The 23,036-nt window shown below is 45.0% G+C and overlaps 1 protein-coding gene across 1 annotated transcript in view; it reads right to left on the bottom strand.

The window, feature by feature from the left end:
• Positions 1-23,036, bottom strand: part of MCHR2 (melanin concentrating hormone receptor 2) — a 189,230-nt gene that overhangs the window by 144,103 nt on the left and 22,091 nt on the right. The window contains exon 2 of the mRNA XM_066591414.1: positions 695-904. Coding sequence (XP_066447511.1) covers positions 695-904 — 210 coding nt within the window. The remainder of the gene's footprint in view (positions 1-694; positions 905-23,036) is intronic.

Below are 23,036 nucleotides of genomic sequence, written 5' to 3'. Positions count from 1 at the left end.
TGCACACTATTAGATGTGACCCTGAGAAGGACCGTTGGGGTTCTTGAAGCCTACACTAACTCCTAACGCTCTCCCTACAGCAGCTCCAGCACGATACCACTGTCCCTTAGCTAACTCACAAGGCATCTGAGCCGAGCCGCGGGAGGGGCCGATTTTTATACTCGGGTGACATCTGATCGCCCCAGCCACTCACAGCAGGGGGGTGGTATAGGGCTTGAACATCACAGGGGGAAGTTGTAATGCCTTCCCTGTCTTTCAATTGGCCAGAAAAGCGCGCTAACGTCTCAGAGAGGAAACTGAAAGTAACCGGAACACCGCGTGGTACTCGTTACGAGTAACGAGCATCCCGAACACCCTAATATTCGCACGAATATCAAGCTCGGACGAGTACGTTCGCTCATCTCTAGTCACAACTGATAGTTGTAGAAAAAATAGTCTAAATCAACCCAAATCTTTAGTGTATGTCCACCATAACTCTTTGCTCATGTTACTCTTATAGTATTTTTCTTCCCACTTTTCTTTCCATTGCATTGTGTTTTTTAGTCTTTCCTTCAAGTCTTTCTCTTACATATGTATTTTTTTTTTGCAATTTTCACATTTCCATTCACCTTGTGAATAGTTATATTACAGTTTTCTATTTTCATGGTACAAATTTAGTAAACTGTTTTATAATAGAAAGTGATCGTTTGTTTACCTGTCTAAACTCATTGCTGTCATAATGGCTGTGCAGGCAAATTGGTTGCAGGTATCTAGAGATGTGATTATAGTACAAAGAGGACTTCCAAACACCCATTCTCCTCCTCGAGCCCACTGATGAATTAGAAATGGCATTCCAATGATGTGAACAAGGTCTGCCACAGCCAGATTACAGATATAGATGTCAGGTATTGTTTTTCTTCTAGATCTGAGATAAAAGAAGACACAGATATATGAAATAACTTTTCAAGACTTTTATCATACAGTTTTATATTTCTAAGTACAAATTACATTTACAGTTTCAGGCAGGCTAAAAAATAAGATTTGAGTATTAAGCAATACATCTTTATATTCATTATCTTTTACTCAGCACTGAAGAATAAAGATTCAACCAAAGAGTGAAAAATCTCCTTATACAAAAATACATAGAGGCGCACATTGAATATCTTTATAGTAGAAAAATGGCATGCAATAATATGCAGTTGAATTATACCAATTTGGGGGTATAATCAATGCAAGTTGGGAAATTGACACAGCAGAGGAAAAGATGAGAGGATAACTGTCCTATATGATCAACATCGACTGTATACAATATACACAGCCCCAAATACTAAAATAAACTATCTTTATGTATAGATCGTAATCATAATATATTTGCCCCTAAATGCCACATACATGCTGGCTGCAGGGTACTTAATGCAATAGGGCGTAAACTTCCGCCCTGTGGCTAGCGCGAGATCAGAAGAGATCCGGCGGTTACTGATAGATAGTCTACCGGTGCAACAGCGGGGGTGCATAAGGACAGTAACCATCTCTGTTAACTCTTTACATGCCGTGATGTAATTGCGAAGGACTGATGGCTTGCCATGGCCACAGGACACCAAATACAGGCGTCCTGCTTTGCCATTGCCTATGATTGCTATTACAAGCGATAAGGCCTTGAAGGACAGAATTCCTGCAATGCTTTATCATAGTGATCATAGGTGCTATGGTACAAATCCTCTACAGGGATATAAAAAGTGTAAAAAAAAAAAAAGAAAAAATTAGTGTAAAACAAAATGTAAAAAAATTAAAATCCCACATATTTGGTATCATCGTATCTGTAACAACTTGTACAATAAATGAAACACACTGTTTATCTTGCATGGCATAAAACGTAAAAAAACCTCTAAAAAACTAAGGCAAAATGTTTATTTTTTTCATTTTGCCTCCCAAAAAAAATCAATAAATCTGATCAAAAAAGCCGTATGTATCCCAAAATGGCACTCATAAAGACTACAGCCCATCACGTAAAAAACAAGCCTTCACAGAGCTCTATCCATGGACAAATGAAAAAGTTATAGGACTTTGAATGCCACGATTGAGGGCTCAGACAGACAAGCGTTTTTTTTTGTTTTTTTTTTAAACGGCTCTATTAGAACCAATGCTTCCCAGTCAAATGCCCATTTTTTACAAGTGCCTAAAATTCGCACCTGCAAAAGCTAGGACATGCACTTGGTTACGCGATTGGTTCTACATGTGATGTGCGAAAGAAAAATTTTGGAATCATTGTAATTGTAGAGACCCACATAAAAAAATGTATTGAATCATTTGTGCTGCATGATTAATGCTGTAAGAAAACTCCCCAAAAACAATGTCAGAATTGATGTGCTTTCTTTCTCTGTTATATTAAGTTTTACAATGTAGTCTATGTGCCCAAAAATGGCACCAATAAATCTACAGTTCGTCACGCAAAAAAAAAACAAAAAAACCTCATATGGGCATTTTGACGGAAAAATACAAAAGTTGTGGCTTTTTAAAAGTGGAGATGAAAATCCTACAAAAATTGTTGTGTCCTTATGCCCAAAATAGGCTATGCTCTTAAGGGGTTAAAAATTGTGCTCACACACCAATGATACATATTTCATTCATTTATCATGAACAGTGCAGCAACAATGGCGTAATACAAGTATAATGGCCAAATTCAAAGAAATACCAGACACAATAAATATATAAAAACATCAATGAAGCAGCACATACAGAATAACCGTCCTATACGGACAACAGGAATGCCATGCCCTGATGGACGTTTCACCTACTTGCTTCATTTAGAGGTTGCATGATACTGATTGCCTATGGTATATAAATGCAATCACACCAATCATAACGCATATGCACATCTGACTCTGGGGGTAGAGAAGTAATCAGAAAGTGCCATAGACCTTAGAATCATCTCCAGGATGACATGATGTTGCAACATATAACACCCAGGCATCATCAAAACTAGTGCCTCCTTATTGCCCACATAACTGTATACCTTTAACAAGATGGCCAACCTGCTGTGCATGAGCAGACTGCCAAGAAAAAAAACGACTTAGTACCGGAGTATTGACAGAGAAGAAGATACAAAAGAAGATAGTTAAAGTAAACCACCCAGTAAAAACATCACTGCAGTGCACATACTGCGATCCTTGGACAAAACACCAGCTTCCTATTGTTTGATGTCCCGTTCCTAAAGATCAGGGGAACAAGAAACTGATGTCTGTTAGAAAGGCAATTGTGGCCATACAGTATTATGGCATGCCTTATACAGGCATTGTGGTCAAACCAGGTGAGGTTTCTCATTGAATTGTCTGGATCATTTCTAATGACACTTTAAGAATTCACAGAGGGCCAGTGTTGGGTTCATAGAAGTCTAGAATATCTCACAGTAATGAACCTAAAATATAACTTTTATTCAAATAAAATTAAAATGAAGCTTGTGACTACCAATAATAAATGAAAAGCTGAATAAATTGATTTCCTCTTCTACTTTCTAGTAGAGATGAGCGAGCATACTCGCTAAGGGCAATTACTCAATCGAGCATTGCCCTTAGCGAGTACCTGCCCACTCGGAAGAAAAGATTCGGCTGTAGGCGGTGGGTGGCGAGCGGCGGGGGAGAGCAGGGAGGAACGGAGGGGAGATCTCTCTCTCCCTCTCTCCCCGCCGCTCCACCCTGCTCACTGCTGCAACTCACCTCTCACCTGCGCCGGCAGCCGAACCTTTTCTTCTGAGCCGGGTGATACTCGCTAAGGACAATGCTCGATTGAGTAATTGTCCTTAGTGAGTATGCTCGTTCATCTCTACTTTCTAGCTTTCTAGTAGATAGCTGGGAGCTCTCACGATAACCAATTTGCATACAGGAGGCTCTATACTAACTGTCACTAGAACATCTAGCAACAATTATTATAGAGCCTCCTTTATGCAGATTGGTTATAGTGAGAGCTCTCAGTTATCGCAATACTAATGACTACCTGTCCGTGAGTTACATGTGATAATATCGTCATGTGATCAGTCACTGGACCTCTAAGCTTTGCCCTTTATTACATGATGGTGGCGTCATCACAAGTCCTAAAACATGCAGAGCCTGACTTATAAAACCTGTGATGATGTCACCATTATGTGATCAGTCACCTGGGCTCTGACCTCCGCCTCTGATCAACTGACAGTGATGTCATCACAGGTCCTTCGCGTTATTATAAACCTGCAGAGCTGGACAGCAGCCGTGTGCTTACAGGACCAGTGATGATGTCATGTAATCAGTCACCTGTGTGAGAGTAGTCCAGGGTCACATGACCAGGGTGTGTTCAGTGTGTGCAGAACTCTGCTGTGCTGGTTGTGATCCCTGTTGTATGTGATGAAGAATGTATGTAGCAAAGCTATATGTGATACATATAGCAGAGCTGTGTGTGTGTGTGACGTGCATGTAGCAGAGCTGTGTGTGTGTGACATGCATGTAGCAGAGTTGTGTGCGACGTGCATGTAGCAGAGCTATTTACTATCTATCAGACACCCTAGAGGCGCAATGTTGGTGAAGTCATCACAGGTCTTAAAACAGCAGGTCCTAAAACAGCATCTGTGTGATTACAACTCCAATCCCTTTTAATTTTCTATTAGAAACACTGGTACTATAACTTCCTAATAAATACTATTCTACTAAAATAGCTAGAAAGAAAAAAAGGAAATCTATTTATTCAGCTTTGACTTATGCAGCTGTCAGCAAAGTAAGTGTAGACTTGTCTCAAAATCACTAAGACCATTATAAATGGGCTTAGTAATAGAGACATAACACTGGCCCTGAACTTATTCAGCTGCTAGTAATCAGGATAGGAGTTTGTATCTGAAACAAACTCACATTTGTCTGAATCTGCCCTTAAAGTAGAATAGCTGCAAGTATTCCATTGCCCTGTGTGAAAGTACCCGTAGTCTTCAGTCTTCCAGTGTAAAGTCCTCTTCCTTTGTCAACATAGTGATAAGTCCTGTTCATGATATTTAACCCCTTAACGCTATAGGGCATACATTTAAATCCTGGAGTTTCAGGGTTTGTATAGAAAGGTATCGGGGTCCATACAATGTGAGTACTGGCTGTTTCTTACAGCTGACACCCACCCACAACAGTTCTGATCAGCAGCACCAATGATCGGAACTGTTAACCTTTAAATGCAGCCGTCAATTCTGACAGCAGAATTTAAATGCCTCGATTGATATTCGAATGTCCTGAATGGCCCCCTGCCATAGGATCAAGTGGTGCTGTGCAGTTGCCATGGCAGCCAGGGGCCTTCAGGAAAGTCTGTGGCATGGCTTGATAGATTGCTTGTCAGATCAAGGTATAATGTAATATTATGGCATTACATCATACTACAGGAACTATTAAACCATTGCAAGTTCTTGTCCCCTAAAGGTTATAAAAGTTTAAAATGTAATAAAAAGCAATCAAAAAGTCATATGTACTCCAAAATGGTACCAATAGAAACTACAGGACATCCAACAAAAAAGGGCCCAAACACAACTATGTCGACGGACAAATAAAAAGGTTAAGGCTAGAGATGAGCGAGCACACTCGTCTGAGCTTGATGATCGTTTGAGCATTAGGGTACTCGAGATGCTTTTTACTCGAGATGAACACCACGCGGTACTCGGGGTCAATTGCATTTCCTTCCCCACATGTTTAGCACCATTTTCCAGCCAATAGACATGCGGGGAAGGCATTACTACTTCCTGCTGTGACGTGCCAGCCCTATCCCACCCCCCAGCAGTGAGTGGCTGGCGAGATCAAGTGACCCCCGAGTACTTAAAGCGGTCCCGCCCGCGGTTCGCCTCAGACACATGCTGGCAGAGGTTAGGGAAAGTGCTGCTGCTGATATAGGGAAAGTGTTAGTGTAGGATCCTGTCTTCAAGAACACTAATGGTCCTTCTTAGGGCTACATCTGACCGTGTGCATTACTGTTGTGGCTGGCTGGGAGCAGTAGTACACCAATTTTTTTTTTTCCATCTCGGGCTGTGCAGGCCATTTCATCTATAGTGTTCTCAGTTTGCAGTGTATTATGCAAAGTATAGGTAAAGAGCTGCTGCTGATATTTGAAAAGTGTTAGAGTAGGATCCTGTCTTCAAGAACCCCAACGGCCCTTCATTGGGCTACATCTGACCGTGCGCATTTTAGTTGTGGCCTGCTGGGAGTTGTAGTGCATCCATTTTTGTATTACGCATCTAGGCCTGTTCGCAGCCTTTCAGTAATAGTTTATTCAGGCTGCAGTGCCGTACAATTCCACTCTCATCGTGAAACTGCACTCAAATATTTCATAGCCAGCTGCGAACGACTTCATTCATACCGTTCTCTGTCTGCAGTGCATAACAGAGTGTTGGGGCACAGCCACTTCTATAGGGAATGTTATATACACTATATAGTCCGTATCCTCCGTGCAAAAACCCTAAAGCGCCTTCATTGGGCTACATCTGACCGTGTGCATTTTAGTTGTGGCCTGCTGGGAGTTGTAGTGCATCCATTTTTGTATTACTCATCTAGGCCTGTTCCCAGCCTTTCAGTAATAGTTTTTTCAGGCTGCAGTGCTGTACAACCAGCTCTCACCATGAAACTGCACTCGAATATTTCCTAGCCTGCTGTGAACGACTTCATTTATACCTTTCTCTGTCTGCAGTGAATTATACAGAGGTCTCACCGCTTAACAGTACTGTAATATTACCTGGGCCACTGCAAAGTATTTCAGCTCTGCCGCTGTACAGAGCATCTCACAATACCCTTTCCTTGGTGGCGTTGAGATAGCCGAAGTTACCAACACTATCCACTGGCTTTAGAGTCTTCTTCCACTCCACACAGCCTCTATTATCTACAAGTCTCTGCGAGCGGTAAATTACCCCTAGGTATCAGCGCAAGACAGCTGGTTAATTTTTTCAAGTCACAGCATTAAGCCTCCGCTATCTACAAGTCTCTGTGTGCGGTAAATTAACACAGTTTTCAGTGCTGTACAGTGGAGTAATTTATTTGGGCCCTGCTCTATTCTTAATCTGTCATGATGAGGAGTAGGGGTAAGGGTCGAGGATGTGGACGTGGACACGGACGTCCAAGTGAGGGTGTGGGCACAGGCCGAGTTCCTGGTCATAGTGAATCACAGCCGGCTGCTGCTGGATTAGGAGAGAGGTAAGTTTCTGGGGTCCCCAGTTTCATATCACAATTTATGGGTCCGCGTGGTAGACCTTTATTACAAACAGAGCAGTGTGAGCAGGTCCTGTCGTGGATGACAGAAAATGCGTCCAGCAATGTATCGACCACCCAGTCTTCTATGCAGTGCAACTCCGAATCCTCTGGCTGCTGCTCCTCCTTCCTCCCAGCCTCCTCATGCCATGAAAATTACATATTCTGATGAGCAGGCAGACTCCCAGGAACTGTTCTCGGGTCCCTGCCATGAGTGGGAAAAACTGGTTCCTCTCTCACCTGAGGAGTTTGTCGTGACTGATGCCCAACCTTTGGAAAGTTCCCAGAGTCCGAGTGATGAGGCTGGGGACTTCCGGGTACTGTCCCAAGAGTTTTTTGTGGTTGAGGTGATGATGAGACACAGTTGTCTGTCAGTGAGGTAGTAGTAAGGGCAGTAAGTCCGAGGGAGCAGCGTACAGAGGATTCGCAGGAAAAGCAGCTGGACGATGAGGTGACTGACAGCACCTGGTTTGCTAACCCTACGGAGGACAGGGCTTCAGAGGGGGAGGCAAGTGCAGCAGCAGGGCAGGTTGGAAGAGGCAGTGGAGTGCCCAGGGGTAGAGGCAGGGCCAGAGCGAAGAATCCCCCAACGGTTTTCCAAAGCACCCCCTCGCTTCCCAAAGCACCTCCACCTAGTGCAGAGGGCTAGGTGTTCAAAGGTGTGGATGTTTTTTATGCAGAGCGCGGACGACCGACAAACAGTGGTGTGCAACCTGTGTCGCACCAAGATCAGCCAGGGAGCCACCACTACCAGCCTCACCACCACCAGCATGCGCAGGCATATGATGGCCAAGCACCCCACAAGGTGGGACGAAGGCCATTCACTGCCTCCGGGTCACACCACTGCCTCTTCCCCTGTGCCCCAACCTGCCACACAGATCTAATCCCCCTCCCAGGACACAGGCACGAGCGCCTCCACTCCATCCAGCAATGTCTCTCAGCGCAGTGTTCAGCTGTCGCTAACAGAAGCGTTGGAGCAAAAGCGCAAATACGCCGGCACCCACCCGCACGCACAAGCTTTAAACATGCATAATTGCCAAATTAATCAGCCTGGAGATGCTGCCCTACAGGCTTGTGGAAACAGAGGCTTTCAAAAACATGATGGCGGCGGCGGTCCCACGCTACTTGGTCCCCAGTCGCCACTATTTTTCCTGGTGTGCCGTCCCAGCCCTACACCAGCACGTCTCCCACAACATAAATTGTGCTCTCACCAACGCGGTTACTAGGAAGGTCCACTTAACCACGGACAAGTGGACAAGTACTGGCGGGCAGGGCCACTATATCTCCCTGGTGGCACATTGGGTGAATTTGGTGGAGGCTGAGACCGAGTCAGAGCCTGGGACCGCTCACGTCCTACCCACACCCAGAAAAGTGGTTCCTACCTTGGTGCTGGTATCTGCGGTGTTTTATGCCACCTCCTGCAAACCCTCTCCCTCCTCCTCCTCTGCCACCTCTACCTCTCAATTAAGAAGTGTGAGCACGTCGCCAGCAGTCAGTAACGCGCGGCGCGACAACACAGCGGTGGGCAAACATCTGCAAGCCGTGCTGAAACGAATCAGCTTAGGTGACAAGAGGCACACGGCCCCCGAGCTGTTGCAGGGTCTGACAGAGCAGACCGACCTCTGAGTTTCGCCGCTGAGCCTTCAACCGGGCATGGTCATGTGCGACAACGGCCCTAACCTGGTGGCGGCTCGGTAGCTCGGCAGCCTCACACACGTGCAATGCCTGGCACACCTCTTCAATCTGGTGGTTCAGCGGTTTCTGAAACTACCCCCACTTGTCTGACCTGCTCGGCAAGGTGCGCCACGTCTGCCCACATTTCTACAAGTCCACCACGGACGCTGCCACCCTGAGGACCATGCAAAATCGGTTTCAGCTGCCAGAGCACCGACTGCTGTGCGACGTGCGCATACGCTGGAATTCTACGCTGCATGTGTTGACCAGGCTGTACGAGCAGCGTAGAGCAATAGTGGAATACCAGCTGCAACATGGGCGGCGTAGTGGTAGTCAGCCTCCCCAATTCTTTACTGAGGAGTGGGCCTGGATGGCAGATATCTGCCCGGTCCTCAAAAACTTTGAGGAGTCTACCCAGATGGTGAGCGGTGATGCGGCAATCATTAGCATTACCATCCCGCTACTTTGCCTGCTGAGAAGTTCGCTGCTAAGCATAAAGGCTGACACTTTGCGGTTGGAACAGGAGAAAGGGGATGACAGTATGTCGCTTGATAACCAGACTAGCCTAATGTCTATATCTCAGCGCGTTTTGGAGGAGGAGAAGGAGGGGGAGGAGCAGGAGGAGGAGGGAGAAGAGACAGCTGGGCACACTGCAGAGGGTACCCATGCTGCTTGCCTCTCATCTGTTCAGCGTGTATGGGCTGTAGAGAAGGAGGAGGATCCTGAAAGTCATCTTCCTAGTGAGGACAGCCATGTCTTGCATACTGGCAACCTGGCACTCATGGCTGACTTCATGTTAGGCTGCCTTTCTCGTGACCCTCGCCTTAGACGCATTTTGGCCAACACGGATTACTGGGTGTACACCCTTGTCGACCCACGGTATCATGAGAACCTTTCCACTCTCATTTCTGAAGCAATAGCACAGGGCCCTGGTGGAAAAAGTAATGCTAAAGTTCCCATCTGACAGCGCAACTGGCAGAAGACGCAGTTCTGAGGGCCAAGTAGCAGGGGAGGCGCGGGGATCAGGAAGCATGTTCAGTGCAGGCAGGGGAACACTCTCAAAGGCCTTTGCCAGCTTTATGGCTCCCCAGCAAGACTGTGTCACCACTCCCCAGTCAAGGCTGAGTCGGAGGGAGCACTGTAAAAAAATGGTGAGGGAGTACGTAGCCGATCGTACCACCATCCTCCGTGATGCCTCTGCTCCATACAACTATTGGGTGTCAAAGCTGGACACGTGGCACAATCTTGTGCTGTACGCCCTGGAGGTGCTGGCCTGCCCTGCCGCTAGCGTCTTATCAGAGAAGGTGTTTAGTGCAGCTGGGGAATCATCACGGATAAGCGTACCCGCCTGTCAACTGCCAGTGCCGACATGCTTACACTCATAAAGATGAACAAAGGGTGGATTTCCCCTGACTTCTCTTCTCCACCGGCGGAGAGCAGCAGAACCTAATGATTCTTTTCTCTGCAACCGGAGAAAAAAGCATTCTCTATCATCGGAAAAAAGGGGGAATTAGCTTTGTCAATCACTCTCGAATATTATTACTCCTCCTAAAACAGCATGTCATCACGCTGAACTGCCAATTTTTCTGCAGCCAAAAGGCTCTGCTTACAATTTTTTTTACAATTTTTCAAAGTTTCAAAAGTATTGTATTGATACTTTAACAGTCATAAACCAATTTCTTCACAGGGCTGCCTCCAGGCTCTGTTAAAAATTAAGCAACAGCGAGCTGTATACAGTAAACACAGAGGTCTGCCTATACTGCTGCCACTTACATGTTACTGGGGTTTGCCTATACTGCTGCCACGTAAATTTTACAGGGGTCTGTCTATACTGCTGCCACAAGGATGTTACTGGGGTCTGCCTATACTGCTGCCACTTAAATGTTACTGGGGTCTGCCTATACTGCTGCCACTTAAATGTTCCTGGGGTCTGCCTATACTGCTGCCACGTAAATTTTACAGGAGTCTGCCTATACTGCTGCCACAAGGATGTAACTGGGGTCTGCCTATACTGCTGCCACTTAAATGTTCCTTGGGTCTGCCTATACTGCTGCCACTTAAATGTTCCTGGGGTCTGCCTACACTGCTGCCACTTAAATGTTACAGGGGCCTGCCTATACTTCTGCCACTTAAATGTTACAGAGGCCTGCCTATACTTCTGCCACATAAATTTTAAAGGGGTCTGTCTATACTGCTGCCACAAGGATCTTTCTGGGGTTTGCCTATACTTCTACAGAAATGATAATGGGGTCTGCGTATACTGCACCAACAAAAATGGTACTGGGGTCGGTCTATACCTCTGCTACCTAAATGTTACAGGGGTCTGCCTATACTGCTGCTATGGAAATGTCAGAGGGGTCTGTGTATAAACAATTAAAACATTGAACAGTATTTAAAAACACACTAACGAAAAAATAAAGAAACAATCTTTAAAAATGTACACATGTTAATGTTAAATGGGTGCCTTCTGGCAAAAGGGAAACAAATGTTAGAATCAAGAACTTTGGATTATTTATTATTATTCCTTTTTTTTAACACTTTAGATATGAATGCCCTTCACTAAGAACATAACGGTACAAGTATTTTGGTTTTAGAACGTATAAGGGTTAAAAGCAGATGGATTATAAATGGTCGATGGATCAAACATGGCAGCTGGTTTATTGTCATAAGAGGCAGGAGCCTGAAAACTAGGTTGCAAAGGATATAATGGCCAAACTGGGGCTGTTCCTTGTATGGGGTTTGGCTGGTTAGCTGGGGGCATGCTATGAAACTTATTGTTGTTTTGGATTGCAATCTCCTGCAGGTTATTTGACAGTAAACATAGAGGTCTGCCTATACTGCTGCCACTTAAATGTTACTGGGGTCTGCCTATACTGCTGCCACGTAAATTTTACAGGGGTCTGTCTATACTGCTGCCAGAAGGATGTTACTGGGGTCTGCCTATACTGCTGCCACTTAAATGTTACTGGGGTCTGCCTATACTGCTGCCACTTAAATGTTCCTAGGGTCTGCCTATACTGCTGCCATGTAAATTTTACAGGGGTCTGCCTATACTGCTGCCACAAGGATGTAACTGGGGTCTGCCTATACTGCTGCCACTTAAATGTTCCTGGGGTCTGCCTATACTGCTGCCACTTAAATGTTACAGGGGCCTGCCTATACCTCTGCCACTTAAATGTTACAGAGGCCTGCCTATACTTCTGCCACGTAAATTTTACAGGGGTCTGCCTATACTGCTGCCACAAGGATGTTACTGGGGTCTGCCTATACTGCTGCCACGTAAATTTTAAAGGGGTCTGCCTATACTGCTGCCACAAGGATGTTACTGGGGTCTGCCCATACTTCTACAGAAATGGTAATGGGGTCTGCGTATACCGCACCTACAAAAAGGGTACTGGGGTCGGTCTATACCTCTGCTATGTAAATGTTACAGGGGTCTGCCTATACTGCTGCTACAGAAATGTTACTGGGATCTGCCTATACTTCTGCTACAGAAATGTTACTGGGGTCTGTCTATACTGTTACTACATAAATGTTACAGGGGTCTGCCTATACTGCTGCCACTTAAATGTTACAGGGGTCTGCCTATACTGCTGCTACTTAAATGTTACAGGGGTCTGCCTATACTGCTGCCACGTAAATGTTACTGAGGTCTGCCTATACTGCTGCAACAAGGATGTTACTGAGGTCTGCCTATACTTCTTCAGAAATGGTAATGGGGTCTGCCTATACTGCACCTACAAAAATGGTACTGGGGTCGGTCTATACCTCTTCTACATAAATGTTACTGGGGTCTGCGTATACTTCTGCTACAGAAATGTTACAGGAGTCTGCCTATACTTCTGCTACTGAAATGTTACTGGGGTCTGTCTATACTGTTACTACAGATATGTTACTGGGGTCAGCTTATACCTTTGCTACAGGAATATTACAGGGGTCTGTGCATACTATGGGTGCACTAAGTTTTCCCATCGCGGTGCTCTACCTATCTGGCCCCCCAAAAAACCCAGACTGACTAGGGCATGGAGTATGGGCCGAAGCCAACCTGTATTTTCTCTCACGTGACCTCAGCTATCCGGGGCACTGCAATGAGATTTATTTATGTACCGTCTGTGGGTTCCTGGGAGCGACCCATGCTGTGGGTGCACACAGACTTCCCATAGCGGAGTTGTACCTGCCTGGCACTTTAAAAAAAAAAAACAGACTGACTAGGGCATGGAGTGTGGGCCGAAGCCAACCTGTATTTTCTCTCATGTGACCTCAGCTATCTGGGGCACTGCAATGAGATTTATTTATGTACCGTCTGTGGGTTCCTGGGAGCCACCCATGCTGTGGGTGCACATAGACTTCCCATAGCGGAGTTGTACCTGCCTGGCACTTTAAAAAAAACCCAGACTGACTAGGGCATGCGGTGTGGGCCGAACCCAACATGTTTTTTCTCTCACGTTACCTCAGCTATCCGGGCCACCTCAATGGGGCTTATTTATGTAACGTCTGTGGGTTCCTGGGAGCCACCCATGCTGTGGGTGCACACAGACTTCCCATAGAGGTGTTTTATCTGTCTGTCCCCAAAACACTGACAAACTTGGGTAGGGTGCAGAGTGCAGATGGTTTACCCCTTGCGTTGTCGATGAGGTATCCGACACCCAAACAGAATGAGTAGTGTGTGGACACATGGAGTCCCCATTGCTATGTCACTCGCAGCACCTTGGGCCACACAAGGTGTTTGCTGGGACAGAGGCTGACCCAGGGCCCGCTCACATACTTCCCACATCGAGTATTGCTGCATTGTGGCAATGTGTAGAAGTACTGGGCTGGCAGCGGAGTCCCCTTTATGCCCACGTTTGCAACTCCTGACGGAGGCGGCACAGGATTGGAATGAAGATCGAACGTCAATTTCTCATCAATTCTCAACAGCATTGTGGGCTATCGCCCACCCCTTTCGAAGAGGGTCGCTGCCTGGCCCTGCCAACCTTCTGCAGTGTGTGCCTCTGGTTCCTGCTCATCGCAGACGCACTTATAAATAGACATGAGGGTGATGTGGCTATGAAGCGAACGTGTGGCCTGAGGGCAGCTGAAGGCTGCGCAGGGACACTTTTGTGTGCACTGCGGACGCAGGGTCGTGCGGGGGGGGGGGGGGGGGGGATTGGGCCGCATGTAACCCAGGAGAAGAGGCAGCGGTGTGTCCCGCAGGCAGTGATTGTGCTTGGTTGGAGGTAGTGTGGTGCTTAGCTAAGGTGTGCCTTGCTAGTGAGGGTTTGTCCGAAGTAAAAATTGTTAGGGGGGAGCCCAATCTTGCCGCTATTGTGGCTTAATAGTGAGACCTGGGAGCCTGAGATGCAGCTCTGCATGTTGCCCCTTGCCTGCCCTATCCGTTTCTGTGTCGTTTGCATCACTTTCGTAGGTTTTCCAGATTTTCACAAATGAAAACCTTAGCGGAGCATCGGTCATATACAAAAATGCTCGGGTTGCCCATTGACTTCAATAGGGTTCGTTACTCGAAACGAACTCTCGAGCATCACAGAAACTTTGACTCGAGCAACGAGCACCCGAGCATTTTGGTGCTCGCTCATCTCTAGTCATGACCTATGCAGACCATGAGTCCCATACAAAAATGCTCAAGTCGCCCATTGGCTTCAATGGGCTTCGTTACTCGAAACGAGCTCTCAAGCATTGCGAAAAGTTTGACTCGAGCAACGAGCACCTGAGCATTTTGGTGCTCGCTCATCTCTAGTTTAGCCTGTCAGAAGATGGGGGCAGAAAATAAAATATCCTTTGAAAAAATAAAACTAATACAGCAAATAATAAAGTACATAAATTTGGTATTGTAGTGTTAGTGCAAAAATTAATATTTGCTATACAATATGTCTTTGGGGTCCAAATTCATAGAGGATAAGCTGAGCTCAGGAAATTAACATTAAACCACACAGCATGGGACGTGATCCAAAGTAATCTGTTTATTGATTGATAGACAACAGAAATAGAGAAGCAGACAGACAGAGAGAGAGAGAGAGTAATAGAGAAATAGACAGAGGGAGAGCGATAGAGAAAAAGAAAGAGAACAAGAGAGAAACAGAGAGAGCAGAGTGATAGAGAGACAGACAGAAAGAGCGATAGAGATACAGAAAAGTACAGAGAGAATGTAGAGAAACAGAAAGAGCGATAGACAGAGGGAGGGATAAGGAGACAAATAGAGAGACAGAGAGAAACAGACAGAAAAAAAGTGATAGAAAGACAGAGAGCGATAGACAGAACGAGAGTGATAAAGAGACAGAATGAGAGTGATAGAGAGACCCAAAGAAGAGTGAGAGACAGACAAACAGAGAAACAGAGAGAAACCTGTAGGCTTTTTTATATTAGATAACCTGCTCCAAATACTGAGTCACACTCTAAATAATCACCTAACCAAGCAGATTTAGAAGTTCACAACCACCACTTTTGAAACCTTTTATATTCGCGTAGGGAACATCGGATCAATCTAGTTTATTATAATTAATTTATTACCATTGCTTAAAAGAAACAAACATAATATGAATATGCAAGATAAGGAATGTAACATCTAAAATGCCAGGCAAATGCATGCAAGCGCTGAAATAATCATAGATGATTAACTTCTTGGAACAGTAGACCTAAGCAATAAGTTGTTTAGAGAGAATGTTTAGGAACATATGTGAACATCTAGGAACATGTCAGCTTGAACCACCGGCCAGTCTAAGGCCCAATGTCCACGGGCAGATTTTAATTATAAAATCCACGCGTCTCCTGCGTGGGAGATCCGGAGCTGTAGCTGCTCATAGAGATGCATTAGCATCCGCAAGGCAATTTAAAGCATACGGATGTGATTTTTCTCCCGGTGTGCGGATCACATGTGCGGTTGGAAATTGCAGCATGTTCTATTTTTCTGCGCTGGAAAAAGAAGATCCGTGCTGGATCTGGACAGGTAAGAAAATGTATTTTCCTGTCCATGTCTATGGGCATGCCTGGATTCCGCTGTGGAATTCAGCAGTGGAATCTGTGTGTGTAAGTGGATATGAGGCCTAAATGCCACATAGCTATCTTGTGGAGCAAAAGCCTTAGTCATTCACTCAAACTTTATTGGCTATTTAATATCTATTATTTGTCAAGAAAGAGGACAAATGAATATAATGAAAAGAGGCATACAAGATAGCTTATAAAACAGAAAAATTAATACGCATAAGATAGAACATGTAGTCATATCCATTTCACTAACAGTAGTAATTGTACTGACCTGTAGATTAGAGCCATCATGTCATTTTTGGTGCAGTGTGTACACCGTAGAAACAAGACAGCAGAATCTTTTTCTGCTTCACTCCACTTGGAATTTTTAAAAAGTTGTTCAGTACATTAAATAGTACCATTGAAAAATAAAACTTGTCACACAAAAAAAGCCCTTAGACAGCTATGTGGATGAATAAATAAGAGTTATGATTTTTTAAAAGTGGGGAGTAAAAAACTAAATTGGGAAAAAAGAGCCACATCCTTAAGGAGTTGGAGTTAAACAACTATGTCCTATCTTTTGCAGGTGAGAATTTTAAGCACTTCTAAAAAATGGACATGTGACTACTTTAATTGGAAAGCATTGGTTATAATAGAGCCGTTTTTAAAACGCGCCTATACATGCGTGAAAAAAACATTAAGGCTAGGTTCTCACAGGGCGGATTCTCGGCGGAAATCTCGCTGTTTGGCCTCCGGGAGATCCGCCGCTGCAAAACCCGTGGCGGCTTTGAAGCGGCCCGGCTGCTTGCTTTTCTGCTGCGGCCGGCGCTCCCATAGAGGAGAACGCGGCCTCAGCAGAACAAAAAAAAATGAACATGCTGTGGCCGGCAAATCTGCGCCACAGCAGCGGCTTCTGCCGGCTTACCCGCCTCGGATTTGCCGTCCCGCATGGACGAGATTTCTGAGAAATCCCGTCGACATGGCTGGCTAATCCCGGGATTAGCGGCCGCATGCGGATTTGTCGCGGCAAATCCGCCCCATGTGAACCCAGCCTAAGGGCTCCCATCCACTGGCGTTTTTTTCTCCACTGCGCTGCGAGAGTAAGTGAAAACTCTTGCAGAGCAGCGCGAGAAAATCGCTGGGATATCGCTGCGACAGTCTTTTCAATGGGGCCAGCGACCGCAGCGCTAGCCCCATTGAAAAGATATGGAGAATGCCGCGGACTTCTGCCACAGCTGTGGCAGGAGTTTCCTTCATCCCCGCGGGGATGAAGGAATCCTCTGTCACAGCTGTGGCAGAAGTCATCAGCATGCTATCCCATTGCTTTCAATGGGATCGGCACTGCTGCCGATCCCATTGAAAGCAGTGGTTTCTGACAAGCCTCGCAGAATGATTATCGGAAAAGGGCTTGAAATATAAGCCCTTCCCCGATAATCATAAAAAAGTGGTTAAAAAAATAATACAAAACTTACTCACCTCTCCTGCTGTCAGCCGCGTCCTCCGGCCGTCTCCCCCGGCACTGCTACTGAGCTCTTTCAGCAGACAGGGATTTAAAAATCCCCGCTTCCTGAAAGGGCTGTGCTGAAATGGCAGATAGCTCTTAGCTATTCATTCATGAATAGCAATATCTTAGCTATTCATGAATGAATAGCTAAGAGCTATCTGTCAGTGGCTGAGCGCTCAGCCAATAGCTAAGCAGTAGCTGCTATTGGCTGAGCCCTCAGCCAATCTGCACAGCCCTTTTAGTAGGCGGGGATTTTTAAATCCCCATCTGCTGAAAGTGCTGGACGGCAGTGCCGGGGAGCCAGCCGGAGGACGTGGCTGACAGCAGGAGAGGTGAGTAACTTTTTTATTATTTTTGTAACCATTTTTTTATGATTATCGGGGAAGGGCTTATATTTCAAGCCCTTCTCCAATAATCATTCTGCGAGGCTTGTCAGAAACCACTGCTTTCAATGGGATCGGCAGCAGCAATGGGATAGCATGCCGCGGACTTCTGCCACAGCTGTGATAGCTATGGCAGAAGTCTGCGGCATTCTCCATATCTTTTCAATGGGGCTAGCGCTGCTGCTGCTGGCCCCATTGAAAAGACTGGCGATGTCGCAGCGATATCCCAGCGATTTTGGGATATCTGCCTGCGTTTTTCTCGCACTGCGATGCGAGACTTTAACTTTAGAATCACATCGCAGTGGAGAAAAAAACGCCAGTGGGTGGGAGCCCTAAAAGGGCGCTTTCACATGACAGTTTTTGTGTTCAGTTTTTTGTGAGCCAAAACTAGGAGTGCGTCCAAAATCTTTCCATTATATATTTTTTTCCTCTCCTGGATTTGACTGAACGCAAAAACTGTCATGTGAAAGCGCCATAACAGTCATACTACCCAACTCTTGGATAAAGATATATGCCTGGACCATATATGTTCAGTTTAATAGGGCTTTATATTTTGCTGGATGAGTTCTAGTTTTATAGTAATTAATTTCAGCTACTTTTTTGCGGGGCTTGAGGGGGATAGAATAAAACCAACATTTCACTATTGTTTTCTGCGATTCCCTGTGTTTCTACAGCATTCACCATGTGGTACAAATATGATGTCAACCTTATTCTATGTGTCATTAAGAATATCACAATACCAAATTTGTATAGTTTTTGTTATGTTTCGCTACTGTTGCACAATTTAAAACTTCTTTTCAGAAGGAGCACCCGAGGATAGTAGAACCACGAACAGATGCCATCTATACGCAACTTAACACACATATATTATGGCTAACATAAAATATACATCCTTCAATGTAAGAGGGATGAACACCCCCGAAAAAAGAAGTCAAATAATGACATTACTGAAAAAAATGAAATCCGAAATAGTATTCCTCCAGGAGACCCACCTAAAACAAAACCACATACCAAAACTTCCCATACATACATATAACAAATGGTTCCACAGTACACACACATCCGCATCCAGAGGAGTGACCATCGCAATAGGACAAAATGTCCCTTTTACACCCACTCTCCAGAAAATAGACCCATACGGTAGGTACCTATTCCTCAAAGGCATAATAGCAAACAAAGTAACCCTTGCTAACTTATACGCCCCAAATCACAACCAGGTCCCATGGCTCATACGCACTTTAACCAAATTCGCAGATTTTGCAGAGGGACTCACAGTCGTAGGCGGAGACTTTAATTTAGTCTTGGACCCCTCCAGGGACACCACATCTACCACCCCGTCAATCCCCAACAAGCATATACGCAGACTTAAAGCTACCCTCTCCGAATTGAACTTGCACGACATATGGAGATTATTACACCCAGATGACAGAGGGTACACATATTTTTCTCACATTCACACAACGTACCACAGGTTAGATTATCTCCTTGTGTCTGGAAAACACATAATAAACGCTCGAGACACAGACATCGGTCAAATCACAATTTCTGATCACGCACCGGTCTCAGTCTCACTTCCCATACACAACCTCCCCATTAGAGAATGGAATTGGGGATTGAACTCCACACTACTAAGCGACAAACTCCACTGCACAACACTATCAGACAAGCTAAAAGAATTCTTTGAGTTAAACGATACCCCAGACATCTCCACACCAATCCTATGGGAAGCCCACAAGGCTTTTATTAGAGGTGAATTAATAGCCCTAGGCACGAGAGTAAAGAAACAAAGGGAGAGGGAGGTAGATTGTTTGCTAACACAGATATCTAACTTAGAACAATTACATAAGCACTCACTAAACAATGACAAACTCCAAGAACTAAAAGATCTTAGAGACAAACTTAAAAACACCCTAAACATCAAAACAGCAAAGACCCTCCTCTATTCTAAATATAAAATCTATATGCACGGCGATAAGGGCTCCAAGACAATGTCCAACCTCATCAAGAAACAAAAATAAAAAACCTTCATACACAAAATAAAAACAACAACAGGCCAAACTGTAGATTCTACTGCGGACATCGCGAAGGAATTAGAAAAATTCTATAAAGATCTATACAACCTCCCTAGTGACGAACAGAGAGGGGAACATAAAAATCCTAATAGCATAACTAAATCATTTATAGAGTCCCTCACTCTACCCAGCCTAACTGAAGAAGATAAAGTTAACCTAATATCCCCAATCACCTCCCCAGAGGTCGAAAAAATTCTCAAATCGATATCCAATGGAAAAAGCCCAGGGCCGGACAGCCTACCAATCATATACTATAAAACCTTTCCCGAAACACCCATCCCACACCTCACAAATCTATGCAATACACTTTTTACAGGTGGACAACTCCCCAAACAAGCCTTGGAAGCATATATCACCCTGATACAAAAGAAGGGAAAGACCCAGAACATTGCGGCAATTATAGGCCCATTTCCCTATTAAATACAGACCTCAAGATCTGGGCAAAACTGTTAGCACAACATATCTCACCTCTACTTCCGAAATTAATACATTCTGACCAAGTGGGGTTTGTACTGGGTCGAGAGGGAAAAATGAACACATCCTGCATTATCAATACTATCCACTACGCCAAACTTAACAAAATCCCGCTGGTCCTGCTGGGAACAGACGCCGAAAAGGCCTTCGACAGAGTGAGCTGGAGTTTTATGAGAGTCGTACTGCAGAAGTTTGGCCTGCCAGATCAGTTCATCGAGGCTATATTTAGCATCTATTCAGCTCCTACAGCCAGGCTCCAAATAAACGGTACTCTGTCGGGGCCTTTCGCCATCACCAATGGGACCAGGCAGGGTTGCCCTCTTTCCCCCACCCTCTTCGTGTTGGTCATGGAATTCTTACTTCAACGAATCAGACAACACCCCAATATTAAGGGGTTAAGTATAGGAAACCTCACACACACAACAGCTGCTTTCGAAAATGACGTCTTGGTGCTCATGACCAACCCCAAGAGGGCCTTCCCCGCAATCATAGACATCTTTGAACAATTTGGTAAAATCTCAAATTTTAAAATAAATTATGAAAAATCAGAAGCTCTAAACATTTCAGCTCCAACCAACAAGATTAAACGGATCATAAAAACACTCCCCTTTAAATGGCCCACTTCCAGCATCAAATACTTAGGCATCATTATAACTTCAGACCCACGCCTTCTCTATAAGGCAAACTTTCCCCCCCTCCTCCAAAAAGTACAAAACCAATTACACAATATTAACACCCCCCTGCTGTCATGGCTGGGCAGAAAAAACCTGGTATCAACTTACATATTACCATATATTCTCTATGTCCTACAAACAGTCCCGATAGAGATCCCCTGCAAATTCTTCTCAAAATCTTCACAAACTGTTCAGGACATTTATTTGGAACAAGCGAAAACCGCGACTAACATTTTCATACTTGACACAAAAGAAGCCACAAGGAGGTTTTGGCCTACCAGATATATCTACCTATTACAAAGCGATCCACATGGCTAGATGGTTTGACTTGGTGGAACGCAAACTAGACTCGCCCTGCTTAAACCTAGAGAGAACATTAATAGATCGAATCGGTCAATTCCTTCTTTGGACCAACAACAAAATGCCTTATAAAAAACAAACACTCAGACCGACACTAAGAGGCACAATCAAGGTAATGCACTCTATCAGAACAGAAAAGGGAGATCAACACAAACTAGCACCAATGATTCCTGCATCACTGGTCCCCTCTATTTTAGCTAACAAGCTTATTAAAATAACCAACACTTGGGATAAACTAGACTCTCTAACAATTCAAGACATCATTAAAGGGGTTGTCTCGTGGCAGCAAGTGGGGTTAAGCACTTCTGTATGGCCATATTAATGCACTTTGTAATATACATCGTGCATTAAATATGAGCCATACAGAAGTTATTCACTTACCTGCTCCGTTGCTAGCGTCCCCGTCTCCATGGATCCGTCTAATTCTGATGTCTTCTGGCGTTTTTAGATGCACTTATGCAGAAGGGTCTTCTGGCTTCTGTTCGTTCCGGCACGAGCGGCGTTCTGGCTCCGCCCCTTCTACGCATCATCGCGTAGCTCCGCCCCGTCACGTGTGCTGATTCCAGCCAATCAGGAGGCTGGAATCGGCAATGGAATGCACAGAACCCATGGTGCACCATGGGAGAAGACCCGCGGTGCACCATGGGAGAAAACAGCAGTGCATCCCTGGGAAAGGACCGGCGGCCATCTTAGGCAGAAGATTTTTATAACTCCATATTTCGTCGGATTGGTGAGTAGCAAGCGGCTTAAAAACTGCTTTAAATTGCTATTTTATACCAGGGGGGTGACAGGGGGAATGGGGTAATGTAAAATTTTGATGTTTGCCGCGAGACAACCCCTTTAAGGGAAATAAAACAAACAACCTCTCACAAATCGATCTGCTCTTACCAAACCACTCTCTAAACTTCCTAGAGATATCAGGCATTTATTCCTCACTCAAAAAACTTCAGGAGAAATATCAGAGAGAACTGCGAGACCCATATTGGTACGAAGCATACCTCTTTGTCCTGGAGAGACCAAAGAAACTTATGACACACCTATACAAAGGCCTACTTATGAACGCCGCACCCGACAAACCGTGGTTCCTTAGAGTCTGGGAAGGAGAGTTGGGGACAACCTTTGACAGGGAAGAGACTAAAAAAATCTTGACAAATTCACATGGCTTCTCAAAATGTGTCCGCATTCAAGAAAACTCATTCAAACTGACAACCCGATGGTATAAGACACCGGTCTCGCTCTCCAAACTTATTGCTACACAAACTGACAGATGTTGGAGATGTGGCACAGATAGAGGGAACCTAGTACACATTTGGTGGCACTGTCCACAAATCAAACACTTCTGGCAAAACATCGCAAACCAAATAAACAAAATATGTAATACCACACATATATTTACCCCCGAGGAAGTCCTACTCTGGAAACCCTCAAAACAATTTACACCCTCAAAAAATTGCTTCCCCACCATACTAATTGCAGCAGCAAAACTACTCATCCCACCACTATGGAAATCGAATTCTATACCTACGATAGCACAGTGGAAAGACAAAATTTCACAAATCTATAGATTTGAGAAACTAGCCGTTTGGGACACCAACTCGAGGGAAGAATTCCTCAAACTCTGGTCACCGTGGTATACATACCTAAAAGACCAGATAACATGGCGTTATCCAAGTAGCCTTAAACGGGGTGACGTATAAGAGCATCTAGCAGCAACAAATTCACTCGGGCGCTCC

Source organism: Eleutherodactylus coqui, chromosome 1 (genome assembly GCF_035609145.1).
Source record: "Eleutherodactylus coqui strain aEleCoq1 chromosome 1, aEleCoq1.hap1, whole genome shotgun sequence".
Classification (NCBI taxonomy): domain Eukaryota; kingdom Metazoa; phylum Chordata; class Amphibia; order Anura; family Eleutherodactylidae; genus Eleutherodactylus; species Eleutherodactylus coqui.
This window is presented reverse-complemented; position numbering and strand designations above follow the sequence as displayed.